This window comes from Tenrec ecaudatus, chromosome 1 (genome assembly GCF_050624435.1).
Source record: "Tenrec ecaudatus isolate mTenEca1 chromosome 1, mTenEca1.hap1, whole genome shotgun sequence".
NCBI lineage: Eukaryota > Metazoa > Chordata > Mammalia > Afrosoricida > Tenrecidae > Tenrec > Tenrec ecaudatus.
This window is the reverse complement of record NC_134530.1, coordinates 161,455,478-161,471,825: the sequence shown is the minus strand read 5'-3', so window position 1 is coordinate 161,471,825 and position 16,348 is coordinate 161,455,478. Positions and strand designations below refer to the sequence as shown.

The 16,348-nt window shown below is 41.8% G+C and overlaps 1 protein-coding gene across 1 annotated transcript; it reads left to right on the top strand.

Annotated features, from left to right (window-relative positions):
- Window positions 1–870: 870 nt before the first annotated feature.
- Window positions 871–8,185, top strand: HRNR (hornerin). Its single transcript, XM_075540653.1, has 4 exons — window positions 871–1,008; window positions 2,587–2,926; window positions 3,521–7,662; window positions 7,949–8,185. The coding sequence occupies exons 1-4, from the start codon at window positions 871–873 to the stop codon at window positions 8,183–8,185; spliced, it is 4,857 nt and encodes a 1,618-aa protein (XP_075396768.1).
- The last annotated feature ends 8,163 nt before the right edge of the window (window positions 8,186–16,348 follow it).

The following is a 16,348-nucleotide window of genomic DNA, read 5'->3' as shown; positions in this document are numbered from 1 at the left end:
TGGTGAAGTAGGTAAGTAACCGGGATTTCAGCTCCACTGCTGGGTACTTGGAATTTCAATTGGAAAATTAAGGGATGGGCTATTAGGCAAAGAATTTCTGGATAGCAGACTTCTTTAAAATATATATTTAGGAAACTTTGGTTTAAGTTTAATTTTATTGAGAGGGAAATGAGGAAACAATTAGGGTTATTTATAATGCCTCCTTTCTTTGGGGTTTTCTCCTTATATATTATGAGGACTCAATTACCCACTAGTTGCTTCCACACTATTGAGGTTTGTCTTATCTGTCTCTTGGGTAACTAGCAACTCCTACAGGGTAGTTCCTCTACCTGAGAACAGAATCCCAATCTGATAGTGGCTGTCCCCACGAGGCCTGTGGATGACTTTGCCTACTTTGTCCAGTTTCTCTGGCCCAGAAGTTTGGAGGGTTCAGTTTAGTTGGAGTCAGGCATGCGAGATAGATCTTGGCCCATCTGCCCACCTCTCCACCACCCATTCCTAACCCAGGGTGTAATGGGTGTGACCTGGAAAGAAAATAAGAACGTGTGACATGGCACAACCAGAATCCCAATAGCTTCAAACCAGAGCACACACAGGGAGTTCCAAATTGAAATGGACTGCTCCTGCATTCATTCAGGAATGCCAACAAGCGATATGAATTTGATTCCTAGTTTCACCACCCTCTTACTACATAACTTGAACAAGTTATTCAACTCTGGGTTGCTTCTTGATTACAAAAGGACAGAATCAGTCACGCATGATTAGTTCTTACAAATAATTATAACTATTTGTATGTTTAAAAAATTAATAGTAATAAGAGGTGTCTTGTTTTCCCCCCTCCCTTTCAGGTTAACTTAAATTTGCAAAAAGATGTCTAAACTTCTACAAGGCATTGTCTCTACCATTGAGACTTACTATCAATATGCTACCCAAGAAGAAGAGTGTGACATGTTGAACAAAGCAGAGCTAAAAATACTTTTGGAAAATGAGTTTCATCAAATTCTGAAGGTAAAATCTCCATCCCTTCTCTAAAGACTATAGAAATTCTCTTCCGTCTCATCCTGCCCCTTTGTAGGCTATGTCAAACATCCTCAAGGCCTCTCCTTGCCTGATGATAAAGATAAACCAAACTGAACTCACCGCTCTCGAGTCAATTCCAAACCGAACCCCTAGAGGCCAAGGGGCTCCTTCCTCTTTTTTGTCTCCCTTTAGGTCATTGTGTCCAATGTTCATGTCTGAGATTTGGGTGTTGTAGGGCTTTTGAATTCAGGAAACTAGCACCTTTCCCTTAAATCACAAAATACAGTTACCACCAGCTTAAAAAGCCAGTTTTAGATATATTTGAGAGCTTAGATAGAGCTCTTGAGCTCGAGTTTCTTAATTCCAATTGCATAGAGTATTTTTTCCAATTCCTGTAAATGTCATAAATTCAGTGCGACAGATGTGAAATTTGTTATCTTCTTCTCTAACTTGCCTTCTCTTCTGTTGCCTAAAGCAGAAAACTAGTGTCATTCGTGATTTCTTGCTTGTTAGCAAACACCACTACTCCCCAATCTCCACTTAACACACCAACAGTCTAGTTGAGAAACAGTCTAATTCTTTCCATAACTGTTGTTGGTCCTCTGGTTCAGGTAACCTTCTGCTTCTAATCTCAGTATCGCTTCCAGCTCAAAATCTTTCGATCACTCCCAACTGCCCATTTAATAAAATCTGAACACCTTTATAATGCCATAGGCATAATGCATGAGTTGGACCTTATTTACCTTTCTAGCCATATCTCTTAATTACTCAGATTCCAAATCTAGAGACTATCAATGTAAGAATTCTTTCTTTCAGTTTCTTAAGAGAGCCATACCCTCTCTTTCCTCTATGCCTTTGTTCATCTCAGTCCCTCTATTGGAACAATCTTATGTCCCCTCTCCCTCACTTTCTATCCCTTCATTTGCCTAAATACTAATGTATCCTTCAAAAATGGTCACTTCCTCTCTTAAGCCTTCCTTGAATCCCCTCACATGGTGGTGCATCCTCTCTGTTGTGACAGAAACTTTATCACAGTAAATTTTAATGTTAAGCTTATGTACCTGATCCACTAAATATTAAGTTCCTTTTTAGCAAGAAGCAAGTTTAGTTTGTTCATTGCTTTATCCACTGTACCTGGCACAATGCTAGGCAGCTAGTGAATTTACCATAAATCTTTGCTGAATAAGTAAATGAATGAATGAGTGCAATAATTGTGAAAACTGGACCAGTACAGAAAAGTCCTGTGTGTTTAATGCAGCAAATTATTATTTATAAGTAGAAAATCATTTCCATTTGACCTATATCATATAAAAAATTAGTCATCCATTTTTCTCAGATGTTCTAGTTATATCCCCTGCTTGCTGCATTATTAATTACGCATTGCTTTGTGTTTAGTACATATTATCTTTCTGATTAGGATCATACAGTGCAGTCCTAAAAGAGAGTGTGGTTTAGCTCCCTCTAAGTAAACCAAGCATTTATATTTCCAGAGCCTTCATTTCATCAGTTAGCCAACTATGTCAGCCATACTGACAGAGCTGCCCTGTTTACCTTTTTCCTGTACAGAATCCAGATGATCCAGACACTGTAGATGTCATCATGCAAAGTCTGGATCGAGACCATAATAGGAAAGTGGATTTTACAGAGTATCTTGTGATGATATTCAAGCTGGCTCGGGCTTGTAATAAAATCATTGGCAAAGATTTTTGCCACGCTTCAGGGTCAAATCAGAGAAACCATGGTTACCAGCACCAAGAGGAACAAAGAGAAACAGAAGAGGAGGGGAATGGTGAAGCATCATCTTCCAGTCAATCAAGGTGGAATTCCAAGGGCTCTAGCAGAAGTATTAAACACAAGACTGAGTCCAGCTCCAGAAGACTTGAGGATCAAGATGACTTGTCTAATGGTGAGCACAGTCAAAGCCCTTGGGAAAAGACAGAGTCAAGCTCAGGATGCTCCAAGGGTAGGAGATCCAGGTCAGGGAGTTGTAGAGAGCAATACCACTGGTCAGATTCAAATGAGTCTACTGGCTGTGGGCAACATAGGTTTAGCTCAGGGAGTTGTGGAGGACAAGACCATTGGTCAGACTCAAATGAGTCCACTGACTATGATCAACGCAGATCTTGCTCAAGTCAGCCTACTCAAAAGAAATGGCCGAAGTCAAATTCCGGATCGCAAACAGGAAACTGTGAAGAACAAGGATATCATTCTAGTTCAAGTGAATCCTCCAGTTATAGAACGCATGGGTCAAATTCAGGACAATCCTCTAGTCAAAGAAGACAGGGATCCAGTTCAAGCAGTCACTCAACAGGTTGGAAAAAAGAAACACATGGTTCTGGCTCAAACAAGTCCTCAACTTTTGAACCATCTAGGTCAAGTTCAGGTCAATCATCAAATGGCCAAAAATATGGTTCCGGTTCTAATAATTCTTCAAGCCAGAAGAACCATAAATTCAACTCAAATGGTCCTTCACGACATAATGGAAAACTAAAACATTCAGGATTTCAATCAGGACACTCTACAAGCTATGAAGAATATGGATCTGAATCAGGCCAGCCCTTACTCAATGGCAAAAATCAATCAAGATCCTTCCAGTCTGCTCCTAAGAACCATCATAGCAAAAGCTCCACTCATCACTCAGAAACTAATGAAAACAAAACACATAAGTCTGGCTCAATTCAGTCATCTGGCCATGAACAACATGGGTCTTGTGGAGGGCAGGCATCTAGCTGCGGTCAACAAGAATCTAACTCTGGCTTATCTTATAACTCTGGTCAGCCTGGATCAGGATATGATCAGTCTTCTGGCAGTAGTCACCATGGGTCAGGAACAGGTCAGTCTATCAACCACAGCCAATATGGTTCAACTTCAGGGCAGTCATCCACCTGTGGTAAACAAATATCAAGTTCATGTCAGTCATCTAGTTATGAACAATATGGGTCTGGATCAGGACAGTCTTCCAGGCACAGCCAGCATGGCTCTAGCTCAGAGCAGTCATTGAGGCAGAGGAGACACAGATCTGGCTCAGGGCAGTCATCTAGCAATGGACAGCAAAGATCTAGATCAGGTCATTCTTCAAGTTATGAACAATATGGCTCAGGATCAAGTCAGTCTACCAGCCATACCCAACATGGGTCAGGTTCAGGACAATCAACTGGCTGTGGTCAACAGGGATCGAGCTCAGGTCAATGTTCTAGCACAGGACCATATGGGTCTGGATCAGGTCAGTCTTCCAGCCACAGCCAGCATGGCTCTAGCTCAGAGCAGTCATCTAGGTATAGGACACATGGATCTGGCTCAGGCCAGTCATCAAGCTGGGGCAAGCAAGGATGCAGCTCAGGTCAGTCTTCTAGCTATGGTCCATATGGGTCTGGATCAGGGCAGTCTTCCAGCCACAGCCAGCATGGCTCTAGCTCAGAGCAGTCATCAAGGCAGAGGAGACACAGATCTGGCTCAGGGCAGTCATCTAGCCATGGACAGCAAAGATCTAGATCAGGTCAGTCTTCAAGTTATGAAAAATATGGTTCAAGATCAAGGCAGTCTACCACTCAGAACCAACATGGGTCAGGTTCAGGACAATCATCTGGCTGTGGTCAACAAGATACAACCTCAGGTCAGTGTCCCAGCTGTGGACCATATGAGTCTGGATCAGGGCAGTCGTCTAGCCACAGCCAGCATGGCTCTAGTTCAGGTCACTCATTTGGCTATGGTCAACAAGCATCGAGCTCTAGTCAGTCTTCTACACGACAGAGACATGGATCTGGCTCAGGCCAGTCATCAAGCTGGGGCAAGCAAGGATGGAGCTCAGGTCAGTCTTCTAGCTATGGTCCATATGGGTCTGGATCAGGGCAATCTTCCAGCCACAGCCAGCATGGCTCTAGCTCAGAGCAGTCATCTAGGCAGAGGAGACATAGATCTAGCTCAGAGCAGTCATCAAGGCAGAGGACACACAGATCTGGCTCAGGGCAGTCATCTAGCCATGGACAGCAAAGATCTAGATCAGGTCATTCTTCAAGTTATGAACAATATGGTTCAGGATCAAGTCAGTCTACCAGCCATAACCAACATGGGTCAGGTTCAGGACAATCATCTGGCTTTGGTCAAAAAGATACAACCTCAGGTCAGTCTTCTACCTGTGGTCCATATAGGTCTGGATCAGGGCAGTCTTCCAGCCACAGCCAGCATGGCTCTAGCTCAGAGCAGTCATCAAGGCAGAGGAGACATAGATCTGGCTCAGGGCAGTCATCTAGCCATGGACAGCAAAGATCTAGATCAGGTCAGTCTTCAAGTTATGAACAATATGGTTCAGGATCAAGTCAGTCTACCAGCCAGAATCAACATGGGTCAGGTTCAGGACAATCAACAAGCTGGGGTCAACAGGGATCGAGCTCAGGTCAGTCTTCTAGCTTTGGTCCATATGGGTCTGGATCAGGGAAGTCATCTAGCCACAGCCAGCATGGCTCTAGCTCAGAGCAGTCATCTAGGTATAGGAGACATAGTTCTGGCTCTAGGCAGTCATCTAGCCATGGTCAGCGAGGATCTAGATCAGGTCAGTCTTCAAGTTATGAACAATATGGCTCAGGATCAAGTCAGTCTACCAGCCAGAACCAACATGGGTCAGGTTCAGGACAATCATCTGGCTTTGGTCAACAAGATACAACCTCAGGTCAGTCTTCTAGCTGTGGTCCATATGGGTCTGGATCAGGTCAGTCGTCTAGCCACAGCCAGCATGGCTCTAGTTCAGAGCAGTCTTCCAGCTGTGGTCAACAAGGATCGAGCTCAGGTCAGTGTTCTAGCTATGGTCCACATGGGTCTGGATCAGGGCAGTCTTCCAGCCACAGCCAGCATGGCTCTAGTTCAGGTCACTCATTTGGCTATGGTCAACAAGCATCGAGCTCTAGTCAGTCTTCTACACAACAGAGACATGGATCTGGCTCAGGCCAGACATCAAGCTGGGGCAAGCAAGGATGGAGCTCAGGTCAGTCTTCTAGCTATGGTCCATATGGGTCTGGATCAGGGCAATCTTCCAGCCACAGCCAGCATGGCTCTAGCTCAGAGCAGTCATCAAGGCAGAGGAGACACAGATCTGGCTCAGGGCAGTCATCTAGCCATGGACAGCAAAGATCTAGATCAGGTCAGTCTTCAAGTTATGAACAATATGGTTCAGGATCAAGTCAGTCTACCAGCCAGAACCAACATGGGTCAGGTTCAGGACAATCAACAAGCTGGGGTCAACAGGGATCGAGTTCAGGTCAGTGTTCTACCTCTGGACCATATGGGTCTGGATCAGGGCAGTCTTCCAGCCACAGCCAGCATGGCTCTACTTCAGAGCAGTCATTTGGCTATGGTCAACGAGCATCGAGCTCTGGTCAGTCTTCTACACGACAGAGACTTGGATCTGGCTCAGGCCAGTCATCAAGCTGGGGCAAGCAAGGATGGAGCTCAGGTCAGTCTTCTAGCTATGGTCCATATGGGTCTGGATCAGGGCAATCTTCCAGCCACAGCCAGCATGGGTCTAGCTCAGAGCAGTCATCAAGGCAGAGGAGACACAGATCTGGCTCAGGGCAGTCATCTAGCCATGGACAGCAAAGATCTAGATCAGGTCAGTCTTCAAGTTATGAACAATATGGTTCAGGATCAAGTCAGTCTACCAGCCAGAACCAACATGGGTCAGGTTCAGGACAATCAACAAGCTGGGGTCAACAGGGATCGAGCTCAGGTCAGTGTTCTACCTCTGGACCATATGGGTCTGGATCAGGTCAGTCTTCCAGCCACAGCCAGCATGGCTCTACTTCAGGACAGTCTCCCAGCTGTGGTCAACAAGGATCGAGCTCAGGTCAGTGTTCTAACTATGGTCCACATGGGTCTGGATCAGGGCAGTCTTCCAGCCACAGCCAGCATGGCTCTAGTTCAGGTCACTCATTTGGCTATGGTCAACAAGCATCGAGCTCTAGTCAGTCTTCTACACGACAGAGACATGGATCTGGCTCAGGCCAGACATCAAGCTGGGGCAAGCAAGGATGGAGCTCAGGTCAGTCTTCTAGCTATGGTCCATATGGGTCTGGATCAGGGCAATCTTCCAGCAACAGCCAGCATGGTTCTAGCTCAGAGCAGTCATCAAGGCAGAGGAGACACAGATCTGGCTCAGGGCAGTCATCTAGCCATGGACAGCAAAGATCTAGATCAGGTCAGTCTTCAAGTTATGAACAATATGGTTCAGGATCAAGTCATTCTTCCAGCCAGAACCAACATGGGTCAGGTTCAGGACAATCATCTGGCTTTGGACAACAAGATACAACCTCAGGTCAGCCTTCTAGCTGTGGCCCATATGGGTCTGGATCAGGTCAGTCGTCTAGCCACAGCCAGCATGGCTCTAGTTCAGAGCAGTCTTCCAGCTGTGGTCAACAAGGATCGAGCTCAGGTCAGTGTTCTAGCTATGGTCCACATGGGTCTGGATCAGGGCAGTTTTCCAGCCACAGCCAGCATGGCTCTAGTTCAGGTCACTCATTTGGCTGTGGTCAACAAGGGTCTAGCTCTGGTCAGTCTTCTAGCTATGGCCAGCAAGGATCTAATTCAGGTCAGTCTTCTAGCTACAATCCATGTGCATCTGGATCAGGCCAGTCTTCCAGCCACAGTCATAATGTTTGTAGTTCAGGGCAATCATCTTGTCATGGTCAGCAAGTATCTCACTCAGGTCAATCTTCTAGGTCTGGTCGATGTGCATCAGGATTAGGTCTATCTTCTAGTTGTAGCAGCCAAAAATCTAGATCAGGTCAGTCATCTATCTGTAACCAACAAGGATCTAGTGAAAGTCGTTCTTCTAGCTGTGATGAATATGGATCTTGCTCAAGACAGTCATCTAACTGTGGCCAACAAGGAAGATCTAGGTCAAGTTCACGTGAATCTTGTGACAATAGATCCTGTGTAGGTTCCAACCCCAATCAATCAAGAAGAAATTGTCAGGAATGGCCAGGGAATTACCAAAAAGAGAGAAGTACAAGTCACAGTCTATCAGGTAACGAGTCTAATGGTCATGAGAGTATTCATGGACCATCAAGAGTATGTAGACAACAACACCCAGAATTTAGCCAGGGTCAGTGGGAATCTAACTGTGGTCATTCAAGCTATGGTGAAGGACAACCAGGAAGAAGTTATGAACAAGTAGAAAGTTCCTCGGGTTGTAGGTATGGACAATCTATACCCTGCTATGGCCAGTCTGGACCCAATACATTTTTAACTAACAATGAACTATATAGACATTGTAGTTATGTGAAAGAAAGTAACGATGGCAGAGGAAGTGCAGGCCCAAGTTCCCGCAGCTTCTGTAGGAGCACTCCACTCTATGAGTATGTCCAAGAGCAGAGGCGCTATTTCTAGTGGGGAATAATGATATAAGTGAAATTAACTCAAGTAATACCTAAGGAAATTAGAAACTTCTACATACATGCAGTACATCATCATCTTTCTAAAAAAAATGTTTCTGTTCTTTTTCTTTTAAACTGTATTCTTGTTATTGATGATCTTTCAATGAATGTATTTGGAGCAGGGCTTCTTTGTTAGGTAATATTGGGTTTCATAAATTTTGGTGTGACTAAATATGAAAAATAGTGCAAAGCATTTTAAGAGCTTGGGGTATTGTTGGGATGTCTTGCTGAAAGCTTATTCATTAAGAGAATGCCAAAGCTAAGTTCCCATTTCTAAAGTGGGAAAAATTATAAATGCATTGCCAGTAGTAGAACCAAAACTTGCTGTTACAGCAGCCTATGCCCCGGTTTTGGCATGCCACATATTGAATGGTGGCAGAGAGAAGACCCTAAAATAAAAGATGCAGCTTTAGTCATTTTTTTGCCTATCAGAACCTTCATATTTCTATTCAAGGCAAATCTTTATTCAGTAAACTAGCAAGTAGCCTTAGAAATTACCATCAGGCGCTTCTTGCTAGTCAGTGAGTAAAGGCATTGTTTCTTGGCAAGCAGGAATGAATCAGTGTTGGACCGAAGAATTTCAGGGTGGGTGGGCTCTCGCTTGGTTTCAGCAAGAAGACTAGGCCCTTACTCTCAAGAAGGTGCTCCAGTTGGAAAACTTTTGAAGAGTAATATCAGAGCAATACCATATTCCATCTTACTTTTGTAATTCAATGGCCTTTTTACATGAAAATATCTTCCATACCATTGCTGCAAAGTGTCTGGGTTTGACTGTAACATATTTGTTTCAAGTCTTTGGATTTTAACAACTGGAGTGTATTTAAATTGACAATAAATAAGTGGTGATCAGACAATGAGATTGGTTTCATCTCTGCTTCATTTTCACGTCTCACACACAGGTGGCAACCGTGAAACGAACCCCAATGGCTCTTTTTCAAGATGCCTATGGTTCATAGGCAATCCAGATACAAAATACAAAGAATTTTAAAACTCAGAAGTAAAACAAACAACTTGATTTAAAAATTAGCAAAAGATTTGGATGAATACCTCACCAAAGAAGATGTACAAATTACCAATTAAGCAACGAAAGGGTATTCAATATCATTAATTATCAGGAAAATGCAAATAAATTAAAACAATGAAATACAATTACAGGTCCAGTAAACAAACAACCCCACTGTTATCCAGTCAATTTCAACTCATATGAAAGAGCAAAACTGTCCCACCAGCTGGAAATCTTTAAGGGAGTAGAATTCCTTATCTTTCTCCCTCAGAGAGATTGGTGAGTTCAAACCAACGACCCTCATGTTAGCAGCTGAACATTTAACCCACTGTGTCACCAAGATTCCTTACATGCTCGATAGAATGACCAAAAGAAAGAAGAGTACCAATACCAGGATTTTTTGGTGCATTTCTAGTATTGCTGGAAGGAAAATAGAATAATACAGCTACTTTGGAAAACTGGCAATATTTTTATAAAATCCTTATATAGTTTCTATATGGCCCACCATTTTTACCACTAAGTAAAATGAACATAAGAATGTATATGGCTCATATGGATATACAGAGACTTTTATATGAATGATGACAGCAGCTTTAACCATAATTTCCCAAAACTTAAAACAACATCAATGCCCACAAACAAATTAATAGGTAACTAGATTATTATATAGCCATACAGTGGAATGCTATTTAACAAGGTAAAAAGAATAAAGTATTGAGGGGGGTAGGCAACTCAGTGACATGGTCAACACTTTTTCTTAAGGTTGGTAATTTAAATCCACCCAGAAATCCCTCAGTAGAAAGCCCTAGAGATCTATTACTGAAAAATTTATTAAAGCTTAAATTCTAAGAACATGGTTTGCAAATCCCATGCTTCCAGTTAGTGGGAACCCTAATTCCATTTTGAGTGTTAACATAAATTCAGCCTCCATTTATTTAATTCTGACTAGCAATATAAAAGCTTTGTCCTTCAGTAGAGTATTTGAGAGTTGATTATTAATCCACTGGCCAGTCCACTAGAAGCCCTGGTGGACAGCCCACTATGAGCTGGGTTAGTAATATGAGATTGACAGTACAAAACCACCAGTTGCTCTGAGGGAGAAAAATGAGCCTTTCTACTCCCATGAAGAGTTACAGTCTCAGAAACCCACAAGGACAGTTCTACTTGCCCTTGTCGAATCGCTATGAGTCAAAATCAACTCTATCACAGTGGGTTTGGCGAGTCCAGGGAGGGGCAATTACACCCTCAGGGACTTGCTTAGGCATCTGGGTAAGTGGTGCACCAGGGCCACATAATCATACCCTGACCAAGGTGGTTGGAGGGCCCCGGGCCAATCCTATAACCTTTTCTAATCTGCAATCATGTATGTATCCCAATCACGATCTCTTTCCTGCTGCTGTAGTCCCACTTGAAAGAGTAATGAATTGATCTGCCAACAATCATAATTTTGTGGCAAAATCCTTTAGGTGTCTATGCGCTCATCAACAATCTGGCCGTATTTATGGAGGTCTAGACAAAGACATGTACATGCAAATATATATAGGAGGATGGGGAAATAGATCTATCTGTCTATATTTATAGGTTAAGTATTAAGGTGACAGAAGGACCTTGGGCCTCTACTCAAACACTCCCTCAATGCATGAATACTTTCTTTTATTAAATTGGAACTCTATGATGCTCACTCTCCCGACACAACGGCTGGAGCCAAAGTGGGTGAACAAGTAAATGTGGTGAAGAAAGCTGATGGTGCCCGGCTATCAAAAGAGATAGTGACTGGGGTCTTAAAGGCTTGAAGATAAACAAGCGGCCATCTAGTTCAGAAGCAACAAAGTCCACATGGAAGAACACACCAGCCTGTGTGATCGAGTGGTCCCGAAGGGATTAGTTATCAGGCATCAAAGAACAAAAAAATCATATCATTGACTGCACACCTCCATGATAGGATCGCTGAAGACAAATGGGTGCATAAGCAAATGTGGTGAAGAAAGCTGATGGTGCCTGGCTATCAAAAGAGATAGTGTCTGGGGTCTTAAAGGCTTGAAGGTGAACAAGCGGCCATCTAGCTCAGAAGCAAAAAAGCCCACATGGAAGAAGCACACTGGCCAGTGCGATCACGAGGTGCCAAAGGGACCAGGTATAAGGCATCATGCAAAAAAAAGAGATATATGTGTGTATATGTATATATATGTATGTGTGTATGTATGTGTGTGTGTGTGTGTGTGTGTGTGTATATATATATATATATACCATATTGAATGAAGGGGGAAGTGCAGAGTGGAGACTCAAGGCCCAAGTGTCGGCCAATGGAGATCCCCTCATAGAAGGGTTTAGGAGAGGAGATGGGTTAATTAGGGTGCGAGGTAGTACCGATGAAGAACACAGCTTTCCCCCAGATCCTGGATGCTTCCTCCCCCGAACTACCATGATCCGAATTCTACCTTGCAGGGCTGGATAGGGCAGAGGTTGTACACTGGTACATATGAGGGCTGGAGGCACAGGGAATCCAGGGTGGATGATACCTTCAGGACCAAGGGTGTGAGGGGCGATGCTGGGAGAGTGGAGGGTGAGTGGGTTGGAAAGGGGGAACTGATTACAAGGATCCACATGTGACCTCCTCTCTGGGAGAGGGACGGCAGAGAAGGGGGGGGAAGGGAGACTCCGGATAGGGCAAGATATGACAAAATAACGATGTATAAATTCCCAAGGGCACATGAGGGAGGGGGGAAAGGGGAGGGAGGGGGAAAAAAGAGGACCTGATGCAAGGGGCTTAAGTGGAGAGCAAATGCTTTGAGAATGATTGGGGCAGGGAATGTATGGATGTGCTTTATACAATTGATGTATGTATATGTATGGATTGTGATAAGAGTTGTATGAGTCCCTAATAAAATGTAAAAAAAAGAAAAGAGGAGAGAAAAACAGAAAATGATTAGGGCAAAGAATGTACAGATGTGTTTTATACAATTGATGTATGTATATGTATGGACTGTGATAAGAGTTGTATGAGCCCCTAATAAATTATTTTTTAAAAAAACAATCTGGCCGCAAACTCTTTGGACACCATTATAGTCCCATGCTGATGGTGTCCTTCATCCAAATGATTTGTTTTGCCTTTGTCTTGTCTTCCTCCCATTAAAGAATTAATAAAGGGGTATGTGGTGCAATGAGGGAGCCCCAGTGCATAGTGGGTCCCAAAGACAACAGTATCAAATCACCGGTCATGCCACAGAGGACAGAAGGGACTTTCTAGAGATATAGTCTCAGAAACCTAGAGAGGCTGCTCTACTCTACAAGGTCGCTACGAGTCATAGACCACTTGCTGGCAGTGAGCTCAGTGGTACACGAAGTCGCTTGATTATTTGAAACTCCTAGGGTTTCCTTGAGTCAGAATTGACTCCAAACTCCAATGAGTTTGCTTTTTGAACCATAATCTCTTACTTGTAAGGAGAATTCTGACTGTGCGTCCTCCAAGGAAGTTTGTTTGTTCTTCTGACAATCCATGGATATTTTCGATATTCTTCCCCAACCAAACAATTCAAAGGTATCCATTTTTCTCCAGTCTTCTTTATTCATTATTCAACTTTCATATAACATATGAAGTAACTGAAAATATCATGGCTTGGGTCAAGCATACCATATTCCTCAGTTACATGTTTACACTTTAAAACTGTTAACAGACCTTTTCCAATAGATGTGCCCAATGCCATACATTATTTGATTTCTTTTTTTTAATTTAATAAATCATTTTATTGGGGCTCATACAGCTCTTATCACAATCCATACATACATCAATTGAGTAAAGCACCCTTATACATGCATTGCCCTCATCATTCTCAAAATTCACCTTCCACTTGGGTTCCTGGAATCAGCTTGTTTTCCTTGACTGCTGCTTCCATGAACGTTGATTGTGGATCCAAGCCATACAAAATCCTGAACATGTTGAGTCTTTTATCCAATTTCATGATGTTGCCTGTTAGTGCAATTATGGAGGTTTGGGCTTTCTTAGCATTGAAGGGTCATCAGTAAATGCTTTCTGCCTTCTTTACATTAACAAGCAAATTTGAGTTATCTGCGTATCTCAGGCTGTTAAGGAACTTTCTTCCAATCCTGTTACCCAATTCTTCTTCATATAGTTCAGCTTCTAGGATTATTTGCTCAACATATATGTTGAATAAATATGGTGATAGAGATACAACTCTGATGTACACATTTCCTACACACTATTATTTTGTTCTGGTTAAATGACTGTCTATTTATCTGTGTACAGATTCCTTATGAGCACAATTAGGTGTTCTGTTCTGGAATTCCCATTCTTCACAATGTTATCCGTAGTTTGTTATAATCCACACAGTAGAATGCCTTTGCATTGTCAATAAATCAACAGTAAGCATAACACCTGTCCTGTTTCTGCTTTCAGCCAAGATCCACTGACTTTAGCAATCATTAATTTTCATTCTCACTGTCTCCAAGTTATGCCAACTCAGAACAACACTACAGGACAGGGCAGATCTACCCAGTGGGTTTTGGAGACTACAGCTGCTTACAGAAGGTATGGTTCTACGGTTGTCATATTGGTTTAGGATTTTTATGGTGTTTTTCCATTCTTTATCATAATTTCCTGTGCTTCTTTCATTTTCTTTAATTTGTCAGGGTTTATTTTCTTTTCTTTTTCATCTTTATCTTACTACCTAGCAGAATTTTATAGTTTTCCTCATTTCATATTGTTGATATTTTAATATTTTCTTTGAGGTTAATTTGTATTTTGCTTCCTCTCCAAGCTTAGGACAGTTTGTTATCTTTTACAAACTACTAAGTATCTTCTTCACTCAACTATTTACTGTCTACTCTGTCCCCTCTTTGTTTCTGTCTTTCTTCCTTTTCTGTTTTTGGTCATCATTGCAGAATGTTTTCTATGCCTCCTTATTTTAAATCATATAGCTTTGTTTCACTTTGTGTATTACTTAATAGTATGATTTCTTGATAGTGATGTCTTCTTTGATGAGTTTAACTTACTGTATGATTTTATGATTTTGTTGATTGTCCAAAGAACTCCTAGTATTATAACAAACAAACAAACTGGACTCCTCTTTATAAATTCCTTCACTTTTTCTAGTATGAAGTTTATTTTCTTACTCCTGCATATTTGAGGGATAATTTTTCTGGATTTATGATTCTTGCTTGGCAGTTTTTCTCTCACAAGATTTGGAATATATCAGTCCACTGTCTTCTTGTCTGCATGATTTCCACAGAAAAATCAGATTTTGGGGGGGGCAGGGGTGTAAGCTTATTCTTATTGGTTCATCTTTATTGGTAATTTTTTCCCTCCAACTTGGTCCCCAAATTCTTTCTTTTAATTTGATGTTTAAAACTTGATTATAATGTATTGTTGTAATTTTCTTTGGGGATCAATTTTGTTTAGGATTCTCTAATCTTCCTTTAATACTTATTCATCTATTTTATTTGTGATTTTTATCTTCTTTTGGATCCAAGATATTGTTTAGCAAATGTAAGTTGTTGTTGTTTTTCCCTTTTATAGTGTCCCATATAATTCTTTGGAGCCCTGATGTTTGAGTGGTTATTTAATGGACTACTAATTGCAAGGTTAGCAGTTCAAAAACATCAGCCTTTCTACTCTCATACAAAGCTACAAAATCAGAAACCCATTAACAATGTTTTACATTTTTGTTTCTATGGGTTTTTTTTACTTGCCTTTAATTTGTTGTTGTGTTGCTTTGTTTGTTTGTTTGCCTGCTGGATGGCTGGCTGGTTTGTTGCTGTTGTTGATCTTATGGGTTTTGATTTTGTCATAATATGACCACCAAAGTAAACCTGGGTCTTGCATATCCCATGGACAAACAGACAGATTCTGGACTATCACTTACCTGTAGCCCCAATTTAAGAAGAGTTAGTTCTGATAATGTGGTCCTGATCAATACTTGCCTTCAGGAAGTGATCACTGGAGATATGGGTGCTACAGCAAAGTGTGGTAAAGAATGCACATGGTGCCTGGCTATCAGTTGGAATAGTGCCTGGGGCCTTAAAGGCTTTTATTCAAACGAGCAGCCATGTAAGTGAGGAGTCAACAAAGTCCACATGGAAACACACCAGCTTCTATGATCCAAAGATGACAAAAAGAAAATCTAAATGTGATGAAAGAAAAAGTATCAGAGTTTAAATTATGAACACCGATTTGTAGACGGCTATGGAGGACACAGGGAGCCCAACCCATCTGTTGAGTGTCTAGTCAGACCAAGCCACTGGCAGATCCCCTCTAGCCACAAGTAAGGGTCTCCAACAGTTTTACTATCAGATAGAGATCATTGTAATTTTGATTATGCCGGATCAAACTTGATACTTGGCAGCTGACCTCCCTCTTGACCCATCCTGAATTTGTTCCAGATGCAGGTATTTCTTGCTTGTTTCATGACAAAAATTTCTTCCCTAGATTTTTAAATATTGATAGTGGTCTTTCTTTCTTACTCATTATTTGTATTTTTATCTTTGCATTATTATTTTATTCATACCACTTTAATTTGTTTTGTTTTTTTATCATTTCTGTTGGGTTTCCTGTTTGTGAAACACAGAAGTATATGCATAGAGATAATAACTGATTCAAGGGTTTATAGAATAGAAAGGGTGAGAAGATTTGCGAACAAGCAATGAATCGGGGATGGGGGAGGAAGCACTCAAACCGATTGTGATTACACAACTCATTTTAAAAGCTATTTAACCAAAATAAATGAATAAGCCTGAAAATTGATTGTGGTAATGATGGTATAACACTTCTTAATATGATTTTGTAATATTAAATGGCGGCGGAGAGAAAGAAAGATGGCAAAGAAAGAAAATCATTTTAAAGGCTTATTTCAGAGCTCCCCGGTGAGGTTCATGGGTCTCTGAATTG